The sequence below is a fragment of the Belonocnema kinseyi genome, chromosome 6, assembly GCF_010883055.1.
Source record: "Belonocnema kinseyi isolate 2016_QV_RU_SX_M_011 chromosome 6, B_treatae_v1, whole genome shotgun sequence".
NCBI classification, from domain to species: Eukaryota; Metazoa; Arthropoda; class Insecta; order Hymenoptera; family Cynipidae; genus Belonocnema; species Belonocnema kinseyi.
The window spans coordinates 134294298-134316711 of NC_046662.1; the positions used below are offsets into that span (position 1 = coordinate 134294298).

Sequence of the window (22414 nt, forward strand, 5' to 3'; positions counted from 1 at the left end):
GATGATAAGAAGCATGATTTTGCACACGGTTTATTGGTAATGCATCGCATTGTGCAAAATTATGGAAGCTTCGAATCCTGAGAAATGGGAAGAAATTACAACAATGACAGATGGAGTTGCAGCTTAATTTAAATATCTCTATCAATATCACGCATTAAGTAAATGATCTTGCAAGAAGAATTATACGTTTTCAGCAACTGGTTATGAGAAAGGACCCTGTGATGGCGTTGGCCACTTGATAAAACACTTTGCAACTAATCATAACTTAAAGAAGTCACATCTATAATCCATAAATTATTATTTATATAATTTATAAATCCTCTGTTCGATAAGTGAAGACGTATAGTACCTCCATGAATCTAACACTGCTTTCACTGAGGAAGTTTCCAGTTTCCGTGAAGGAAAGGAAAAAGAGTGGGAAAAATTTCCAGGAATTACTGACATTCAAAAAGCCCATGCGTGGAAATTAGTAGTTGGACAAAACAACGAAGGGAACGTATACATCGCAAATACCTCCAGACATCCATGGAAAGAAGTAATAGTGTACTCGAAGAGGATGAAGTAGAAAAATCTGAACCAATAGAACACGCGAAACTAATAAAATAAGGATTAAAGTCGATTAAAATAACAGAAAAATCATAATTTTATCAATGTTCTAATTTTAATTGTAATGGATCTGATATTTATGAATTTCCAAACTGTACGTATTCTGTAAATATATCATTTTAGATTCCTTAAGACATAAACAGCAATATTTTTCATCAACTTCATAGTTATTCATCATACTAAAAAAAAGTTAATTAAAAAAAAAGTGTTTGTGCTCGTATAAGAAGGAATAGTTTGGCGAGGACGAAACTCACAAGATATCTTCACCATATTACGATAAATCTAAAAAAATATTATTATTATATTATATTAATATATTATGCCTCAGGAAACAATATATTTCAGTCTTAAACAATTTCGTGATATCACTAGGGTAAGACTGCCCGATTTTATATAAAATCGGTCATATGCATATATTAATGTAAGTTAAGCATAGTAACGTTCTCTGATCTACCTGAAATAATGCATTAAATTTGCTGCATTTTCTCAACTCTAAACTTCTTACGTCATTTTACCACCTAGAGATATTGTCTGATAAAACTGTTGAATATTAATTCTTATTTCACATTAATAACCACAAATTTTGAGTCGTATTAAGTAATGATTACTTAAAAATTACATTTATCGACCAACCCTGATGCGTAATGTACTACTATTTAAATTTAAATTAACACAATTTTATGTTTCCCCATAAACAGCATACTAGAAAAACTGTTCAAGAAGAGTTGTCAAAACAACCATGGGAAAATAAAATGGAATCGATTCTTGGGATAGACAGGAATGGTGCTAGATATATTTACTTTCCACAGTTTCTACAAAATAATCTTCGAGTATATCGGCATTGCTTGGACAATAAAATATTGTCAACGGTGAAGGTGATTTACTTTAAGGCTTAAACGAATATTTTTTATTTCAAATTGAATTTTTTTCTTTTGCACGAAATTTGGTTACAATGTTGTTAGAAGTAGGCATAATTTCAGCACTAAAATTAGATGTTTGCAGTTGTTCGTTAGAATTTTAAATACAAACTTTGGCATTACAAAGTAAAATGCAGCCAAAACTCAAATCAAAATTTCTAAATTCGACTTATTTAAAAATAATAACTTGATAATACATAGCAATAATAATAGGAATAGTAATAGTCGACAATTTGCAGAAAAACCACATCAACATAAATACCGTGGGGGAACATCTACTGGAATACAACAATGAATGAAGAATTATTGATGCATATACAATATGGAAACGCGATTTTAGCAACTAAACGCGAAAAAGGATACAATTTTAGGATTAAATTCGCTGCAAAGTATTCTCATATAGAGAAGGTCGCAGTAAAAGATTAAATGAAAGATCGATTTGGCCGGTCAGAAACCACGACTTCGGTGCTAGGAAAGAGCTTGCGCACGTTTCACTCCAAGCCAACTGTCCACACCTCTGACCCAGATTCACCCCACCTTCAGCCCAGGCCAGCTTCACCTCACTTTTGAGGTTCTTTAGGATCTTGGTGTAATTCCAACCCTCAGTTTGTTTGATCAAAATGGCTTTGAGCCGAGCGCACCTCTTGTACTCCTTTATCTTCATCCCACTGTTCCTGGGAGTCTACATCAATCTGCGGCCAATCTTGTGGCTCATAGGAATTTCTAGTAAACTTCAAATTTTATGCCCATGAAACTCATACATCGCAAAAGTTTGACCCACAATAGAGTTCGACTCCTCAATCCCGTCTCGAATTGAGAGGAACATATTTTTCTTCGTTGCACTGAAGGCCTCCATTCTCTTGGTAACACCCTTCATGTTTGTCAATTCCTTGCTTTGACATTCCACTCCTTGGGGATGTTTTTGGGAAAACCATGTTTAAAAACTACTCAGAAGAAGCAAGGCTCCACCTCGAAAGGGATCGAATTTCAGACACTCTAGAAATTAAATTTTTCATAATCACAACCTCCAACGTATCTAAGGTGCTAAAGAGGGCGTTCGGCATTGGCCTTTTGAAAGATATTCTGTATTTCCACTCTATGCACTCTACACATTAGTGCCTAGCATCCATCACCTGACGACAAAATCAACGCTCACACTGGAGCCAACAGCGTCTTTGCAGAAGACCCAAATTGATGTTATTGTAATGATCAGGAATGCTAGGACCTGCTAATAGTTGATATTATTGCGGTGAAACAGGCTTAAAACCATCAGCCCAAACTGTAAATTCCATACGTTGATTATAAACAGACCTTTCCTTTGATATCCCACAGTTACTTCCTTCAAATTCTCCGAATGTATAATTTCTGCTTAAACGTCATCTAATTTTGCATTCATGAAATCACCCTCTAGGTTATGAGGCTCAATTACTTCGGTCCTGGTACAGCGAGGATCTCAAGGCTCTTGAGCATTATGACTGATATTTTACAGAGTGACTTCTTCAGTACTTTATGGGTCTGTTTCGCGCTGAACCTACTTATCAGGGCCCTTAACGATCCATCGTGTGAGTATCATAGCTCGAGAGAAAAACTGCAGAAGTTAATCGACATCATCCATATTGAATCCAGTCTGGAAAAATACAGAAAACTGTCCTTAGAACGATGAACGGTGAATACAGAGATAAGACTCAGCCATCAGGCATTCATTGAAACAATGGCAAAGGATGGATCGTATAAATACCTAGAAAGTCTGCAGTTCATGGGAATGAACCATATTCGAAAATAGCCTCAATTAGGCTAACAAGATTAAGACCGTTAATACCTACCCGAATTCGCTTATCACTTACTCTTTCGGGCTTATAAAATGGTTCAGAGCTGACCTGAACATTTCAAATAGAAATGTGCTGTGCAGATTATGAAACGCCAATTGTATCACACAAATTTAGCTTGTGATAGGATAGTCCCACCACGTCGTTGGGTAGGTAGAGTCGTGTTGGATGTCCATCAGTTATGTGCATCACAAATCACACAACTGAATGTATATTTTAATAGCAAGCAGGACAATCATCTTTAGAATAACGCCTGTGAAGAAGATAAGAATTACACATCTCTGAATCTCGCTGATTCGAATGATGCGAAAATGCATGTTCCATCTCTTGAGCATGCTTCACCGCTTAAGAATGATTCAAGGGGGGCATTGGTGGATGTACAAAGTTAACTCATAACGAGTATACTTAGAGGCACAATAATGTTTCAGGAATGAAACAGGAGAAGAAGAAAACCGCCTGATTTGTGGTAAAGTGGCGACTGTCATTCTGTTTTATCAATACGTACCACCGGCTATCCTCGAAAATAAAAACCACCGCCTATACCAGAAATCATTAGTTGTGGCAATTGATTCATCTTACAATTCATCCTCTCGTGCTTTCAGTCATGGGGAACGTTCACGGGGGAGATCCAAGCGACACTAAAAAGTCACCTGTAGAACGTAGGAGATGATAGGTGTTTTGTGTTCATCCGATATGCATGTGTAATGCCTCTTTTTATTTATTTCCTCCTCTAATTGACCACTGTTCTTGGCTTTGTTCGAAGTGGTCTAATACCAGGTTTTTAAGGACGTGTGATGAAAGTTTTATTGTAACTCAAATATTTATATAATTACTATACTGTACAGTTAGATTTCTTTTCTATTTAGAAAAATCAAATGTTTTACGCGTGTTAAATTTTGCATTAGAAATTCTAACCAATGACTGCACACCTCCAACTAAAATGCACCACTTATCAAATTATCTATAGTCAAACGCAAAGTCTATAAAAAATTATAGAATAATAACACATTTTTTTAATATATACGCTATAATTAGTAAATAGTCTATTATTAGAAAGAAAACAAAGATATATTCTCTCTTTTTCAGTCGCCTGCTAGTATAGATCAACTAAGTTGGGAAGTAAAGGAAGATAATGCAGTTAACTGTTCTTCTGGTAAAGCAGTGCGCAATAAAAGGAGAAAATCTCGCTGGAGAAATGGTACTTTACCACATAAAGGAAAGAAAAGAAAAGAAAGAGAAAAGAGACGAAAATATGATAAATTAGGAGACAGCTCTTGCAGTAATGGTGCGGTCTTTAATTTATTGACTAATCGAAATAGGAATTTCAATGAATCAACCAGTTTCGGTAACAATAATAATATTGATTGTAATCTGATTACTCCAACATGTTCTAGAAGCATGTCCAAGACTTCAGTAGAAAATTCGAGTGAATTTAAGTGGAGTTCAGTTACACCAAGCAGATATGAAATAAGCAAATCCATTAATATAAAATATCTTGAAAACGAAATGTTGAAAGGATTTAAAAGTGAGTATGAAGAAGAATCGAATAGTATGAAGGTAATCTGTGAAATTTTACATGAATTGACTTCAAAAATTGAAAGAAACCTGGATGGTTTAGAAAAAAATACAACAAATTCTGGCACTCGTTTATCAGAGGAGAAGATGTTACAGAATTCAGAATATTACTCTCAGAATGTTAATAAAATTATCTCAAAAAAAGCATCGATAATTGATGTTGAAATTGAAATGGCACAGGTATCGGTTCCTTTAAAATTTGGTAATGACAAGTTGCCTAAAATAATGTCTGCAGACAAAGATGATGACATAGGAAATGAAGATCTTCAGAACGATGAAGTAGGTTTGGACAAGTGGTTGAACGCTTTGACAAAAAAAAAGCTAATAGAAGCTGGAAAAGAAATAACTGGAAACTACCAAACAGATAAGGAAAGCGAAAATAAATGTAGTAAGTCGATTAAGAAAGAATTAAGGTGTAATGCTGTAAGAACTGGAAAACTACTTTCCGAAATTAAACAATACAATGAAACTGCAAACAATGTTGAGAGTGAATACGAAGCATCTTTAAAAGAATTGAGGGATGCATTGATTAATGAAGCATCTCTTGATGATTTTTCCAGCCCTGAAGACTTTACTAATGGAAGTTATAACTTTCGAAAAATCCCAAATGTGAGGAAAAACTCTTGGAATGTAGCTGTCGAAGATTTTAATGAAATGTTAACTGATCTTAGTATATCAAATTTTGAAATTGTAGCAAATAGTGTGGAAACGTTGAGAAATTTCATTGAAGATTTTTCTCATAAAGAAAATGATTCAGCTAAAAGTAATAACGATATGGCAAGTATCAACTTAACTGTTTATTAAAAGAAACACGCTTTGACATTAATTATGCAGCTTTTCTTTCAGAATACTTTTATACCTATTTGCGAAGTAAATCTAATAAGAAAAATGTCGGACTTACTTAAATCTGTAGAAAGTATGGAGACGTCATTAAAAGATTCCACGAAGAAAGCAAGATCAAAATTGCAGAGAGAATGGCTCAACTTTAAAAATGGGTACGTGTTTGTTTTTAAGCAAGAGATTTTTATCTCGTTCGAATCAAATGTATAATATTTAGAGCTTAGGGTGATCCAAATTTGTTTTCTAAATTGGCGCGCGTCTTATTGTTCTCCGTGCATATATTTTATTTGAAATTGAAGTTTAATTAAGTACACGGCTTCAAATGGGTGACCTCTCACGTTACGGATTAAAGAATTTTCCAAATCTAAACATTTGCATCCAATGTTGGAAAGACAATCTAAAATGATGGCGGGTATTAACAGATATGTTCCTGCATATTCTGGTGTTATGTCTTTTGAATCGAAAAAATTTGACATCGTATGTGACCGTCCGCGAAGAAAGGGACCTAATGCGAAAAAAAGGATATTTATGATCTTACGCCAATCGTCAGTTTCTGCGTTACTCTTTCAGTTCCAATAATCAGATTTTTTAAAGTTAATCATTGCTTTTGTTATTAACCCCTTTGTTGGCAGAGAAAATTCGACAAATGTGCCCAAAATGTCAGGAAAATTTGTTATCCTGAAGATTTGTATCCTCGGGTTTTTGGAGTCGCTGAATCCGAATATGAAGTAAAAATTCGGAAATCCAAAATGGCGGACAAAAATACAAAAAACGGCTCAATTTGGATAAGTCTTGGTACTTACGGGTTTCTGGGGTCGTTGAACCCGAAAGTGAAGTCAAAATTTAAAAAGTGGGACAAAAATATCCGTCATTTAAACTTTTCGAATTTTGACTTCAAATTCTGATTCAGCGATCCCAAAAACCCGTAAGTACCGAGATTAATCCAAATCCAGCTATTTTTTGTATTTTCGTCCACCATATTGGATCTGCTATTTTGAATTTTGTTTTCAGATTCAGCAACCCCAAAAACCCCCGAGTAAGACTTGAATGCAAAATCGGAACAAGTTAAATATGAGAAAAGAAGGTTGAAGCATTTTGCGTCAATACCACACAGGGCACGGAAAATTTTGACGCATTGTGCGTCAATTCCAACGAAGTGGTTAAGCTTCAAACAAGGGCGTAATGAGCTTATGAGGAGGCGAAACGAGAGACTTACGAAAACACACCACTACTGAGTATAGCCGAAACGACCCGATGGGAGCAGAGCTCACGGATGCGGCGCCTAAAGGTACATTAGTAAGTGCAGGGGGTGCTTTACGTAGATGTCTCCCTACTACTCAAGTGCTTGATTGCGGACTCTGCTACAATCGGGCGTCCTGTAAAATTCAGCTTTGACGCATTAGGTCCCTTAATTCGCGGGCGGTCACATATCCTGAATCTTAGTACAAATTTTTAGAGAAATACATAGTAAATATTATAACAAATTACCTTTCGAATTAGGTAATAATAGTTAAATAAATGAAAATGAGAAAAGAAAGGTACAGAGATTTTTAAGAATTCACAAATATTCTTAAAAATTTACAAAGATTTGAAAAGATTTCAAAGATTTTCTTAACTTAAACTCAAATGATTACACGAAGTTTGTAAAGATTTCACAAAGATCCATTTCGTTGTCTAAAATTTTCACACATCAAAAAATCGAATTTAAGAAGTGAAAGGAAGAGATGCACAAAAAATATTTATGGTGCTGATTTCAAAGTACTGGAAGCAATTACCAAAAATATTTTTAAAAACTGAATTTCATAAAAAGGAAAGTTTTTATCATTTTGAAATGTGCATTGCCTTCCTTAACTCTTATTATATGCATAGTGCATATATTTTCTTATAAAAATAAAATTGTTAAAAATTTTTTAATTTTTTTAAATTTAATACTATAAGAAAGACAGGAATGTTATATTTATTATTAAAAAGGTTATAGCTGATTACTTTCAGTACTTTAAACAACTCGTCAATCGAAGAATATTATGCTTCTTTACGATTTTGTAAACTAATTCTTCCCTTCTGGAAGTAAAAAGATAGAAATTCTATGATTATTAAAGATTTACTATCTTTAAGATAGTAACGGATAAGAAAAAGTGTGGAGTAAGCGAACAGAACAAGATGATTTCATTTTTTGAACAACAATAAAAGAGTTATTCATGGTTTCAGCACTTTCAGCACTCGAGGAATATGATTCATACCCTTAGATCACAAAAAATTCTATTTCATTAAACTTGCGCTTAAAAAATTCTGTTACCTTCAAAATATATAAATTAAAATCAGTATATTTTATACTAAAGTGCTTAATATTTAAGCAAAACTGCACTAATTCAAGCTACTTGATATACATCCTCAATGTATAAAAAGGGAGAGCTGAAAATTCTGACTCAGGAGTATAGTCACTTGTGATTGTCACAAGTGTCTATTTCCAGATCTCGATTCTAACTAATGTCAAGGTAATGTCAACTATTCTTACCTTACCGTATTCCATAATTAAATTGTAGCATTAGTTAATAAATATAAGTTGTAAAGTGGAGGAGAGAGATTAGAGCGGAGAACTGTCGAAACGTATTCGAACCATTAGAAGGACACTTGCGCACGGGCCACGGACGATAGTGGGAGGCAGCTCGCGAACGAGTATCCCCTCTCTACTCACATTAGCCAGAGTGGGAGACTCGAGGCGAGCTATGGTGCGCGGGTCCAAAAACGGAAAGGTGGGGCGAACACAAGAACAGCAAACTCCCTCTCTGCGCGTTTGCGCAGGATTGAGAGAAGCACGGCGAGCCACGGCGCGCGCGTTGTATATAAAGCCACGCATTCGTGCCACTATCTTCATTCGGCCTTCACCCGGCACACCTAACGGACTACTAGTTATCCGCTCTCCGATGTCATGAGTAGACGTCCAGAATACATCATCCAAGTGCTCCTTTTCTCTATCTCTCTCACTCTACCTAGGGAGTTGATAGGAGAAAAATAAATTACCATACCACTAAATTTTTGAATTTTTGTCATCACACACGTATATGTTCTTTTTAGAGCAATTGAATTTCAAAACTAATCTTGGGCTCCGGTATCTGATCCAACGTTTGTGGATCTGTCTTAATGCCCCTACCCAGGGCGTCATTCTGACATATTACTGACGAGAAAAGTTGAATCGATATTGGGCTTCGGCCCGTCGTCCTACCGCCCGTTGCTTTGTCTTATTGCCCCTACCCAGGGCGTCATTCTGACAGATTACTGACGAGAAAAGTTGAATCTATCTTGGGCTTCGGCCCCTGGTCCTACCGTCCGTTACTCTGTCTTAATGCCCCTACCCAGGGCGTCATTCTGACAGATTACGGACGAGAAATCAATGGTGATGAACAATAATATTAGATCATCAGCTGGTTGGTTTGTTTGCTTACTCGTCAAATTATCTATTCTAACCTATCCCTCGTCTATCCACATTCCGCTTGTACATCTTTCTCTTAATTTTTCATTCAGCTTTACTTCATTTTATCTATTCTCTGTCCAGCTATATTTATTTCTATCTTTATCAATTTCCTAGTCGGTATACTTGTACTCTTTTCTCGTTAAATCCTTACTTCTCTGTCTCTACTTATCTTTTGCCTATTCCCCTCAATCATTTTCTGTTTCCTTTTCAATCCAAATTTACGCCTATCTCTTTCCATTCCCTTTTATACATGCCTGCATATCCGTTACATATCTCCGTATATCTTTTTTATCTTTTTGCCAATATAGTTCCCATACTTTGTATTTTTTAATCCAGATTCATACCTGTCTCTTTAAATTCGAATTTGTGAACACTCACTGCGTCTCTGTGGAATTTAAATCAAATTCAGTAATGTACTTCTGGCTTATTGCATCATTAAAGTTTGACTGATTAAAATAGCTGAAAGTATTTCACTGATACTAAGTTAAATTAAGAAAAATCCTTTTCAGTCCTCTTTTCTTTATCTCAGATATCCCTTTTTCTTCTATCTACGTCCATTGCTTTCTATATCTTTTATATGCAGCCCTTTCGCCTATTTCTTTTCATACCTTGTTTTCCCATGTATTTCTATTCCTTTCCTCTTTGGCTGATCTTTTTATACAAAATTTTATTTTTGAAGTTCTATCGCAATATCGCTTATCGCTTTAATTGTCTAAACATATATAGTTTTCCAAATTTGAATCAAATCTATTATTACTTACCCATCGCTCTTTACACTTGAAGTTTCCCATAAGGCTAGCATGGAAGCGAATTTTTGTTTTGAATTTTTTAAATACTTTTGCTGTGTTAGTTTGATGTGACACAGCGAGACAAAAAAAGTGTCTGTGTACAAATCAATTTTTAACCTAGAATATTCTTTTGATGTAGACATTGTTTTCTAAGTGAAACCATTTCAAAGCTCGAAAATATGTGTATCTTCGGACTTTTTATAAAAAATTTGGTTAATTTTTTATTTAACAAAAAATTTGACTTTTTTTAGCTATTCAAAAGCCACCAAATCAGACTGGGTCTAGAAAAGTAATGGGAGTGATGGACAACATATATATGTTCTGAACTCTCTAGTAAATAAGAGAATTAAAAGAGTAAAAGGGCAATGATAGCAATGTTCGTGGACTTTAAGGCGGGAGGAGTTACGATGGGAAAGGAAAAAATATATACACTGGCATACGTAGATGACATAGTTTTCATGGCAGAGGATGAATAAGGGAAGGCGAGCTTAATTACAGGATCAGAGAAATTCTTAGATGGAAAAAGCTGGATTTAAATGTAGAAAAGACAAAGATAATGATTTTCAGAAAAGGAGGGGGAAGGAAGAAAGAATGGACGGGGAGATGGAAGGGAATGAAGTTACAAGTAGTAAAAGAGTTTAAATATTTGGGAGGGGAGTTAGCGAGAAAGTGTTTGATATAGGTAGAAGAGAGGAGAGGGAGGATGATACAATTAACGAGGTGGGAAGAAGAAAGATGGGAGTTTTTTAATACTAGAAACATAGAAGACGGGACTGGAGTAAACTATGTAGATTTGGAAAAAAGGAGAGGGAAAGACAATTAATAGAAAAATGGCGGATGATTGAGGAATCAAAAAACAATAAATGGTATAAGATGATAAAAAGGGAGGGAGTACTAAAGTACTTAAAAAAGGGATGGTGAGAGAGAAGGTGGGCCAGATTAGTAAGAATTAGATTGGGAAACTAGGTAAGGGAGGGGATTTATTGCGAAAAGCAAGAGAACAGAAATTGTAGAATATGTGAATGGGAGGAGGAAACATGGGAGCATGTATGGAAAGGATGTGGGAGAGGAATAGAAGATAAAGGAAGCTGGTAAGAGAATGTGTTGGAGGGTGGTAGAGGAGCGAATGTGAAAGAATGAAAGAATGCACGTGTAAAACTAAAAGAATGGAGATATAAGAGAAGTTAAAGAAAAAGGAAACGGAAGTCGCTTAGATTAGAAGTGTAAAGGTTGTAAGTAATGTTTATGTAATAGTATAAGTAGACTAAGATGTGTTTGCGTCCTCATTCTCTCTCCCCCCCCCCCCTCTCTCTCGCTTTCACTCTCGCTTTTGATCGTTTGGTCACTCGTTTGCTAACAAGTTCGAAATTGAGCAATCACAGGAAATAGAGATAAGGAACTAGATATAAGTCTTTATGTAAATAGTTGTAAATAATTCTATATAGTAAGGATAAGATTTTAAAAAAATGTATGTAAGCGGTTGTAAGGAAAGGAAGTCATGTAAACAAAATGTTCCTGATCCCGAAATATATTTTGTTTATCATATTGCTTATAATGTAGTAAACAATTTTTTTTATTAATTCTGACTCACTAAAAATTATTTCTAGATAGTTTTAGTACAGACATAAAACTTTCTTGGATAAATCTAAAAGTGTTTTTTAAAAAATGGAGCTTCTGAAAAGTTAAAAAAAGGTCAGCTTTAGTTGGTAAATAAAAAAATTAATAAAATTTAATATAAAAAATTCAAACCCACAAATTTTTCCTAAATTTCGCAAGTGTTACGTCCTTAAAACATATAAATACATAAAATTTCTCTAATTTTGCTCGAGCTAAATGAGCTTTAAATACACAATTTATGATCAAATCAGTTTATTGAATGTACAAACTGTGAGTTTTTACTATGATGAGAAGTGCTTAGATGTTGACACTGTACGCTTTGGTATGGGGGAGGAGGGGGGCAGTAAATTACTGGAATCCTGGTTGGACCGCACGGGTCGCTGGAACTACCCTGTTCCTACAATTTTGGACAGATTCCGCGAAGACTTAGCCGAGTTTATATCTAATCGGGTTTAGAGAATAACTTATTGAATTAACCGTCCCGATTAAACTGAAACCATAAAGCTGAAACTTCTCGTGGTCCAACATAAGCTCTGATGCAAAATTTTTCAGAGAACGAGTGATCTCTCACCCCAACATAATCTTAATACGTAGCATGCTAAACATCGTACCTTTGAAGGTGTTGTTGTCGGCACGATACGATTTTATTGGACACACAAAAACATTTTATTGCGTGCATGTCAAGTTTTTGTGGCACAAGCTGTTGACCCTATGTGGCTTTCGAATTAGCTCCCCCTGGCATATTAACCCTATACCCGTCCTTGTCTCTCGTGTGATTGTATAGGGAGCATTCCTCACCATACATTTTATTTTGAATAAATCAGCGTTTATATATTTTCTCCCATACATATTTTAATTACATATAAGTAGTGGATACAATGTAAAAGATAATTAAAGAATATTGTCGCAATCTCGTGTCAATGCCTGCCTACACTGTAGTCTTAACAGTTTGACCGTGTGTGTGTGGGGGGGGGGGGTAGATTTGACCCAGGCCGAAATTTCAAATCGGTGCCACTTACGAACCAAGCAAGAACATGGGTTCTTACCCCCATTTAAAAAATTGTACTCTAGGATATAAACCTCACGTATAGTTTCGAGTCAATTGTATCCTTCAGTCAGCTATAAGATACAGTTAAAGTGCAGTGTATGTTTATTTTACCTCCCCCACCCCCCACTACGTTTTACGTATGTATTTCGACAGATCACATTTAAGGTATATTTACTATTTTTCTTTTTTTCTGTACCAGCGAGAGTAAGGTGAATGCACTTATTACTCCTTATAAGTCAAAGTATAAAAATTCATTATTTATTACATTTCAATCAAGTTAGAACGATAATAAGAGCACGAACGATAACAGGTGCATTTATCCTACGATTTCACTTTATATTATCTGAATAACAAAAATCGTGGTCTTCTGTGTTCATATTTAGATAAAAAAATTATTTTTGTTACTAAATAAACAGTTTTGCATAGAACAATGTGTATATTTCTATCAAAACCTCTTACATTCACACCTAAAATAATGCATGAGTTCATGTTGAAAATTAAGGGTGTCGATTCCGTTAAAGTTTCTTGCAACGTCTGTAGATTGAAAGGCACACTCTTCCCCTTTAATTTCGTTTTTGAACCGTTCAATTACATTTATTTGTGTTTGAGTTATGAATTTTTGAAAAAAAACTATTTTTTTCTATGAGTTTATTTGTTTATTGTTAATTATATCAATAATAATAAAAAAACACATATTTCAAAATGATACTGTTAAGTAAAGGGTTTAAACAAGAACCATGAATTTTTCAGGTTCTTAGGAACACGTTTTTGATTTTTTTGAAGCATCGGGTCGAATCGACTCCCCGCCCCCTCACGGTTAAGTGGTGCGAAAAAAGGCCTACAGTTAGCTGGTTATGTTTGTATTTCTTTTCACGAGGGTCCATACTGCTATGAGTTCTTATCTGTGAACTTCTGCCATATAGCGGGGCTTCCCGCACATGGTACAACCTTAACATGAAATCCAATTAAATTGTCGCTGAGACGCCGAGCAAACTGGATTCTGGAGATAATTCTGGATTGAACGCCTTATTGTCTTTGTTGGTGTATGTCGCCGTATGACTGTCGAGGAAATAAATTTTCGAACGGTATAGCCCGTTATGTGATTTCGAATAAAACGAATGAAATCGAAATGAAGGGCCTATGACAAAATCATCAAACACGTCCTCGGGTTGCGGATAGAGGGTCCCTGTTCTAATGGTTTCTGTTGAATATGCTTGCAATAAATAATAATCAGTCACAGACAATTGTCCAGGGATAGTCCCGAAGTAACAACCCTTAAGCGGAGGCGTAACAACCGTGCTGAATGCTGAATGGTTCCTGGGCGATGAGTCTTGAAAGGTAACTCCGGGATACTGGGCGAACTCTCAAAGTATGTAGCTTTCATTTTATTCGTGGGAACAACAATGACACCGCCAAACCATCAAAAAGTTTTAGATGCGGTTTAAAACAACCGAACGATGCTGAAAATAATTTAGATGGAAACACAATGTCGAACCGGCGAACCGCCCACATTGAGTGGACGAATTGACTCAAGGATTACTTGCTACACGGCTACGATGCCAGCATTATCCTTGTTCGAGGAGGCTTTTTGGCGCGTATGCACACTCTGTGGTGCCAGAAACACTCAGAGCTTCTGCACATTTCCCATCAGTCATTGTGAAAGCAACCGCTACTTGTTCAAGCTACAATCGAAGATGATGAAGCGACATTGAGATCAGTCCCCTGCAACGAGTGTACGTGAGCGTTAGTTCGCAGTCTTTCCAGCCTGTTTTTACATGGCAGGAATAGGCAAAATTAGTTCGAAATTAATTTAATTGACATTATTCGTAATGACAACCGGTTTTATGCATAGAATAATTAAAGCTCCATATCTTGTTAAATATGAGAGTAATAGTAAGTAAGAAAAAATCGTTAAAATATTCTTTTCTAGCTGCGGAAAATTGTGATAGGTTTCAATCGTCACTTGGAGAAACTAAATTTAAAGTATTTTTCAACTCAAGATACAAAATTAAACTTATAATTATAACAAACTTTATTATTGAATTCCAAATAGGTCTATCAAATTTATATGAAGTAGTTTTGTAAAAAATAAGTTTGAAAAAAAATCATGGTGAAACAACAAATTCATTTTATAAAAAATAAGAAGAATTAACAATGTCAGATGTGGGTATAAATTAGTAATTCATTAGCAACAGTAGCTCTAATACAATAACAGATGATTTATTGGAATAAACAAATTAAGCAATTAATTGAAGGATTAATTAACTGAAAAAAATTTAATTTAAGTAAATAAGTTAAGAAGGTATAGTTTTTATTTGTTTTCTTATCTTTTTATGAAAGAATTGAAAAAATAAAGATATCGTTTCAGTTTAAAACAGCATGTTCCATATTTCTCATAAATATACAGTTTTTAGTCATTTTTCTATATTTACACCAAAGAATTTTTTAAAAATAAAAGTACAGTTTCAATTTAATATAAAACGTTCAATATTGTTTATTAAAATACCAGATATTTTCAAATTAAGATATCGTTTGAGTTTAAGATGAAATGTTCCATATTTATTATTCAGGGTAGCCGCTAGCCCGGGAAATATGAAAAACCGGGAAATGACAGTGAATTTATTTTTTGACCGGAAATTTTACAAATTTTTAGAGAAAAAAAAGTTCTCTCCAAGTTTGATTTTCACAGTTTTTTAAATCATCAGTTGAATTTTGATCCTTTTCAATTATGACATCATGCAGTTTATAATGCGTAATCCGAAAATCTTCTACTTTAAAAATGTTCTATTTTAAGTTTTCAATTTTAATTTAAAGAATTTTAATATGCAGTTTTGAATACTTGCATATTTAATTAAATAATTTTTTGAATAAATCTGTTCTTTAAGTAATAAAGGGACAAATAATTTATTTAAAAAAAAAACATTCGAACTTCGTTCAAAATTTAAGAATTTCCACATTTTAATGTTAAAAATTAAACGTTTTCAATTCGAAAGTCTTAATCATTTACAAAATGTAAGCTTCTCATTTAAAATTAAAAAAATTATTTTCAATTTTAAAATAACTTCATAATAATGTATTTTTTATAAAATATTGTTTCAGTCTCAAATATTCAATTTTAATCTATTCAATAACAAATTTTTTAATTGAGAAAAAGAATAATTATTGAATAGTTAGAAATATTTCCCCAAATATTTAAAAGTAAAAAATTTAAAACCGAATTGTTTTATATAGAAAGCTTTGAATCCCAAGAATTTCGTAGAGCTTTTAAACTTTTAACGTTACAATTTTAATTGTTCTAATTAAAGAATATTTTATTTGTAAGTCATTATGTTAAATTTTGACTTATATATAATAATTGAACACTTATTATTTGTAGACAAAATTTGAGTAATTTAAAGAGATATTTAGAAGTTTTAAAAAGTTACAAAATTAATTTTGAACTTGAAATGATTTAATGTAAAGGGAAATGTAGATTTTTGCCGATTAAAAAAAATTTTAAAAGCTTTTTAAGAATTGTCAAAGGCTTTACAAGAATAAAAATCTTTTCTTGAGATTCCTAGAAACATTGAAAATAATTTTACATTTTAGCATTGAAAATGATAACGTTAATTAAATTTTTACAATTTTTGTGTGAATCTTTGAACTCATTAATTTCTAAAAGTTAAAAATTCTAAATTTTGTAGTTTATCGTCTGTCGTGGTTCCTGGGTGACCTAACATTGGCATTCTTGAGTCTGAACAGGTAGGACAAACATCTAGAAAATGATAAAGGTCCTCTGATACTGACAGGTTACATATAGGGCAGAGTCTAGCAGGGTCATAAGTAAATTTACATTCTCCAAAGCGTATACAACTCCTCATAGAGCACAGAAGTCTAGTCTGAACAATAATAGAAGTTATATGTAAAGGTAATCTAAGATGCAGATATGATTGCAATTTTGGATAGAGTTTAATATGTTGGAAGACATGAAGAGTGAACATATTTTTGAGCTGGAGAACCCAGCTATTAGGTATTTCCACTTCAATCACCAGCTAACTTCGCTTCGTAGATTGCTGAGGGGAAAACAAGGGACCAAATGCATGGGATTCAGTTCATTTTTGCCCTATTTTGCTAATATCTTCGTGAAAGATAATTTTTTCTGTATGAGTGTATTTGAAAAATAGTTTTTATTTTTTAATTACTATTTAGTAAAATAATAAAATAATAATAATGATTATTAATTACAAAGATATTACAAAAATAAAATTTTGTTCCATGCATTTGATCCATTGTTTTCCCCTCAGCTTGAATAAAGTGAAGTTAGGTGATGGTTGATATGAAAATACCTCATACTTCGGGTTGCAATCAGGTTTTGAGAACATTGCCTTCAATTTAAGAAAATATCTTTTAGGATACCTATGATCGGACATACCCAGCAACCTCGACAACCATCTCGGCGCTGACTTAAATATATCATAAGCTAACCTGTCTCTAAGTGGAGGGCAGAATTCGGCGTGCATGTTGTTAAGCTCAGTATTTTTTTAAAGAAAGAAGACTTTAATTTCTCGACTGAATCAAAGTAACTTAATCCTCAGACTTCTCTTGCGTAAAAAAGAACACTTAGCGTGAGGCTACGAAAAAGGGTAGTCTTAGTTTGCTAGGCATTAAATTTAGATGCAAATAAAATTCTTGAAATTCCACCCATAGCAGTATTCGCAGCAGACATTCTTTTTATGAACTCTTTATAAAAAAGACGTTGAACGTTAAAAAATTGCTTGTACAGTATTGGGCGATAAGGTTAATTTTTGTTTGTAAGTCAGCCTGAGAGTTTTGGGATAGACAGATGAATTTGAATTAAACGCATTAGGGTATAAATATGATCAATACAACTTCTTCCACGCCTGAAGCCGGCCTGATTTTCTGGCAGAATGTTTACCCCGTTGACCCACGCTGTCAATCTCGTCAGCAGGATCTGAGAGAAGATCTTAGTAATACTATTTATAAGGGCAATTCTCCGGTAATTATGAAGGTCAGATTTATCACCCCTTTTATGCAATATAAATGCATGTATTTTGGCGCAGATAGCTAGGACTCTTTCCTTAGCCCAGATCCCGTTGAAGAGGCGTTCTAAGTACTCTACACAATTTTCCGGAATCAAAGTCCAATAAAGGGTGCTTGTTTATAATCCAATGTATGCAAATGAGAGACTCAATCGGATAAAGAGAAAAAAGGAAGGTCTTGCCATTCCATCTTGCTTGCATTGTTAGTTGAAGGAGACCGCAATCTAAATCTATTGAAAGCCGCCCAAAAATCCTTAGGATTATTACAAGCCGCTAGTTAGTTCAGCAGTTCATGTTCGTATAGCCTTTTCTTGGACCTACATAACTCCAGGAAATATCTTTTCATTTCTAGATATTTTTCCCACTCCATATGAGCAAAACCCAACCTTTTAAAGACATTTAGAGATTGTCTAAGCCTACGGCGCGTGACTCTATATTTTTGATCATCCCAAGGTTTCTCCTTGAAGAAAAGGAAAAGGAGTCCTGTTTATTACTTTCTGAAATTTAACAACTGGACTTTGAGGCGTCTTAAAAAATGAATTTTTTCGCTGTTATCACGAGTCGAATAATAGCCGGATTGACAGTTTGGAGCAATGTACCTTACCATATCTTTATTTTCTTTGGCCAACTCTATTTTGACACTAATTTTCACTCGAAACTACTACTTTTGATGTTGGCACTTTTACTGAAATTTTAGGCTTACATAAAGTATAAAAAGATGTTTATAGTTGTCAACCAGTGTAGGGAATAGTTGAAAGATTTGGAAAAATTGTTGATCTTCTAGTCTCGTACGGTTCCTTTATTCGATTGTTATATCTTGTAGCGCTAAAAATATTTTTGTTCTGAAGAAGCTTGGTAGTCAAATCAAGCGACACGTTTGAATGTTTAATTTCAGTTAAACATATGGCTCAATAAAGGAGCCTTATCAGATCGTAAGATCAACACTTTTTTCATTTTCACCCATTTTAAGCTTAGTTTGTATAAAATATCACACAAATCTTATTGCTGTGAAAAAATCCCCTTCAGCTGCATTTCAAAGCGTAAAGCGCTTAGAGGTTGAAGTAAAACTACGTGCGAGAAACGCCGCCATGTGACAAAAGTTCATACACGGAAACTCATAGCAATAAGGCTATTACGCAGAGAAGCGTATTAAAATATTTTTACCACTTTCCCCTTTTAACATCTTTAAAAACTGTATATTTAAACATTTTTATTCAGAATTGTTTATCAGCTTTCAGCTTAAAACTTTAAAAAATATTTAATTTAAAACCAAAATTCTCATTTATTCAATCTCAAAAACAATTGCCTGAGTAATGAAATGATCCGTACTACCAGAACCTCAGTAAAAGTACATATCAGAATTTCTAGAGGCACTGGCTCAGGCATGGAACTCCCGGATCTGACGCGCTTAACTGGCGACATGGAGGGTACTTCTAATATTCTGAAACGATTTTCGCTTCCCGAGCATCGTCAAGACGTTCCTGGAGCCACAGCCGACCACCTTAACAGAAATACCATGGGAAAACTTTAAGTGGGATACCACAATGAAAGATAAATTGGTGCGTCTCTATTATGAAATTGCAAAGTATGAAACCCAAAGCGAAAAGGTTGCATAAAACATAGGGATAGGTGATAGTAATAATGAAAATAGACCACCAAATCGACTAGAACCACATCAGCACATCGATAACGTCTGATTTAATAAGCAATGTCCCAGAACAACTACAGCACCTTGATAGGAATTTCGGTCGTGCTTTACTAGGGTTCGTACATATAGAAACAATACCACGACACGCTCTGCCCGGCATGTACATTTCAAATATGTGTAAACTCTGGTGTATTTTACAGCTGCGACAGCCATTAGAACGCTAGGCCACAGCACTAGAACTGAAAATGCGGCTTTTGTCCCCGGAAGGAATCGAGATCCACGGTGGAAAATCAGGTTGGATATGGATATCAAAAAAGTAAGGTGCAAGTTGGTTCGATTGACTCAATCCAAGAAAGGAAATAGAACCAGAAAGTGTATAAACCATGTTACTACAGTCATTCACCCTTGGTACATCGAGACATTAACACCATCAATATTAGATAAGATTATAGACTCTCAACGGCAGAAACTTGATGATCTTACTGCTAGACTGCGTTAGTACGATAAAAGTAGTGCAGGAAGGCAACAAAATCGAACCTTTCAAGCAGATGAAAGAAAGTTCAAATGTAAACTGAGCAAAATAACCAGCAAGAAACTAAGTTCCTTCAATTGGAAGATATGACTAACTACTGTTCGGCTGTTTGGAGAAAATTAATAGAAGCAATTTAAGCGCTTCGTGATTCCAACTAGACAAAGTAAAAGCAAGCAATAACCTTGAAATAGAGCTGAATAAATTTACAGAATCAGATGTTTTAACGTGTTTAAAAGGGTGAGTCACTGGAAAACTACAGGCCTAGGCGTGGTACACAAATTCTGACACTAGAACCTGACGAGTGTGCATCTTGCGTTGCCAAGATGGTTTCAGAAAATCATCGAACACCAAGATTTGATGCCAGGCTTTATGATCCAAGGTACTAAGTATATGTTGCCTAAAAATCTTGTTGCCCAAAATCAATCTGAATTTCGACCAAAAGACTGTCTTACAACAATTTACAAATACCTTACATCTATCGTTACAGATAAGTTATATTTTTACTGTGACGAGAATGACATATTTACAGAAGAACAAAAAGAATCTTGTAAAAACTCACATACATTGACTAAAAGCAAGTGGTTTCTTCCTCACCACATGACTATTTTCTCGAGGTCATGAAAATGTACCAAATCTGCTCTCGCATCATCAACTTTCTAAGTCGTGCGATGATGCTTTATGGTACAAGAATCAAATATTTTGAACATGATCAACCAAGGATAACTAAATCAATACGCATTATGATGGGTATCTTTTCAAGCAAATCCTTCAGTCGAATATTATTATGTTTAGCGTTGAACCCATTGAGCAAAACAATAACTTGGATTTCTCATGTGTTCAGAATACTGTATTATGAGCATAGGCATCAAATCATATCAGGGCAATCAAAATCTATGGCATCCCTGTCCTCACATACGCATTGGGCTCATTAACTGGTCGAATACCGACCTTGAGAGGTTAAACAGATCACGTATAGATGTAGTTATTCCATTTCGACATAAAAGGGGTAAGGGCGTTGTAGATGTCAAGAAACTGTCTTGGTGTATTTTGACGGCAATCGAGATGTTGCGCTTCATAACACCATCTGTAAAGCGGATCTCGATTACACACCATTGAATTCGTATTCATAAGAGGCCTTGAATATCAGGGCAGAAACCATAGAGAAATTAGAATTGCAATGAACACAAAAAACCATCCATGGCGAGCACCGCAGAATGCTAGATCAGCATGAAGTGAATAGTGAGCCATCCAATATTTAGCTAAAAAAGGGGGTCCTGTTTCGAGAAACGGGAGGATTCGTCATGGCAAGTTGGGACAGGGTTGTCAGCACTAGAAATTACCATAAAGTCGTGTTTAATAAAGACATGGTTATGCGCTGTCGATTATGTGGAAACAACAACGGATTTATGGAACACATTATTGATGGTTGTCGCTTAATAACTCATAGAGAATGTACGCACAGATATAATAATGTGGCGGGCAATGTACATGAAAAACTTGCTCTAAACTTAGGCTTAAAGAGAATGGATGCCTTTCCATGTATACATTCCAGTGTCCGTTTTGGAAAACGAACATTGTATCTTACAATGGAATTCTACTATCCAGGCGGATCATTACATCCAAGCGAATCGACGCATGAAGTCAAGAATCGCATGAGGTAAAGACAATACGAAGGAATGTGAAACATACTTCTACATATTCTTACTATTGTGAATTCGGCTACAGGCAATGTGCACGCAACGTGCACTAAACATCTTAACATTTAAGAGTCAGTGGAGTACTGACTGTAACTCAGAAGATGGTTTTATTAAACGTATGTCACATTGTATGAATCTTCCTAGACCACCAGGAAGTAGGCGACTATAAAGCTATGGAGCGGAAGATGGTAACTCTAAGACAGAGAAAGAGAGGCGACACTAAGACCAACCGCGGGCAGGCATCCGATAGAGGAAGAGCGATGCTTTATGACCCGAAGAAACATCAACACCCAGGTTTCTCTCATAGCTTATAGATCTGGCTGAAATAGATGACGAGTTTCGTTAACATTTTTCCGAAGAATCCACTCTCTGGGTTATCAATTATTGTGTGTATAATGCGGCGAGAGCTTTGGCCTATGCGAGCCGTAAAACAAAACCAACGGTTGATCATAAAACCTAAAGACGAATGCATCAACTCGCCATAAAGATAAGCTGGGCAAGATATTACGCGTCCCACATTTAGTGTGTGATTGACTACATCACATCTGGCAGGAATTTTACCGCCAAGGTTCGAAAGTTCGAGCGCGAACTCCGGACCCGTTATCACACACTTTGCAAGTCAAAGCTGCTCTGGTTCTGTTTTGAAGACATTCAAGGCTTAATATTCCGTGACCCCCTTGACGGCGCGAGATGTAGAGTCGCGGAATAGAAGACTTAAGATGCATGCTTTTGTTCATGTGCATAACCTTTCTTGTCCACATATCAAGGTAGCGGAGCTCGTTCTTCGTCCATGGAACCACTCCAAATCA

General features: G+C 35.1%; 1 protein-coding gene across 9 annotated transcripts in view; it reads left to right on the top strand.

Moving 5' to 3' along the window:
• The window catches only part of LOC117175109, a 416485-nt gene that overhangs the window by 326933 nt on the left and 67138 nt on the right, over positions 1–22414 (top strand). For all 9 annotated transcript variants that reach the window (XM_033364660.1, XM_033364662.1, XM_033364669.1 and 6 more), the window contains 3 exons: positions 1305–1481; positions 4436–5701; positions 5771–5919. In XM_033364660.1, the coding sequence (XP_033220551.1) occupies positions 1305–1481; positions 4436–5701; positions 5771–5919 (1592 nt within the window). The remainder of the gene's footprint in view (positions 1–1304; positions 1482–4435; positions 5702–5770; positions 5920–22414) is intronic.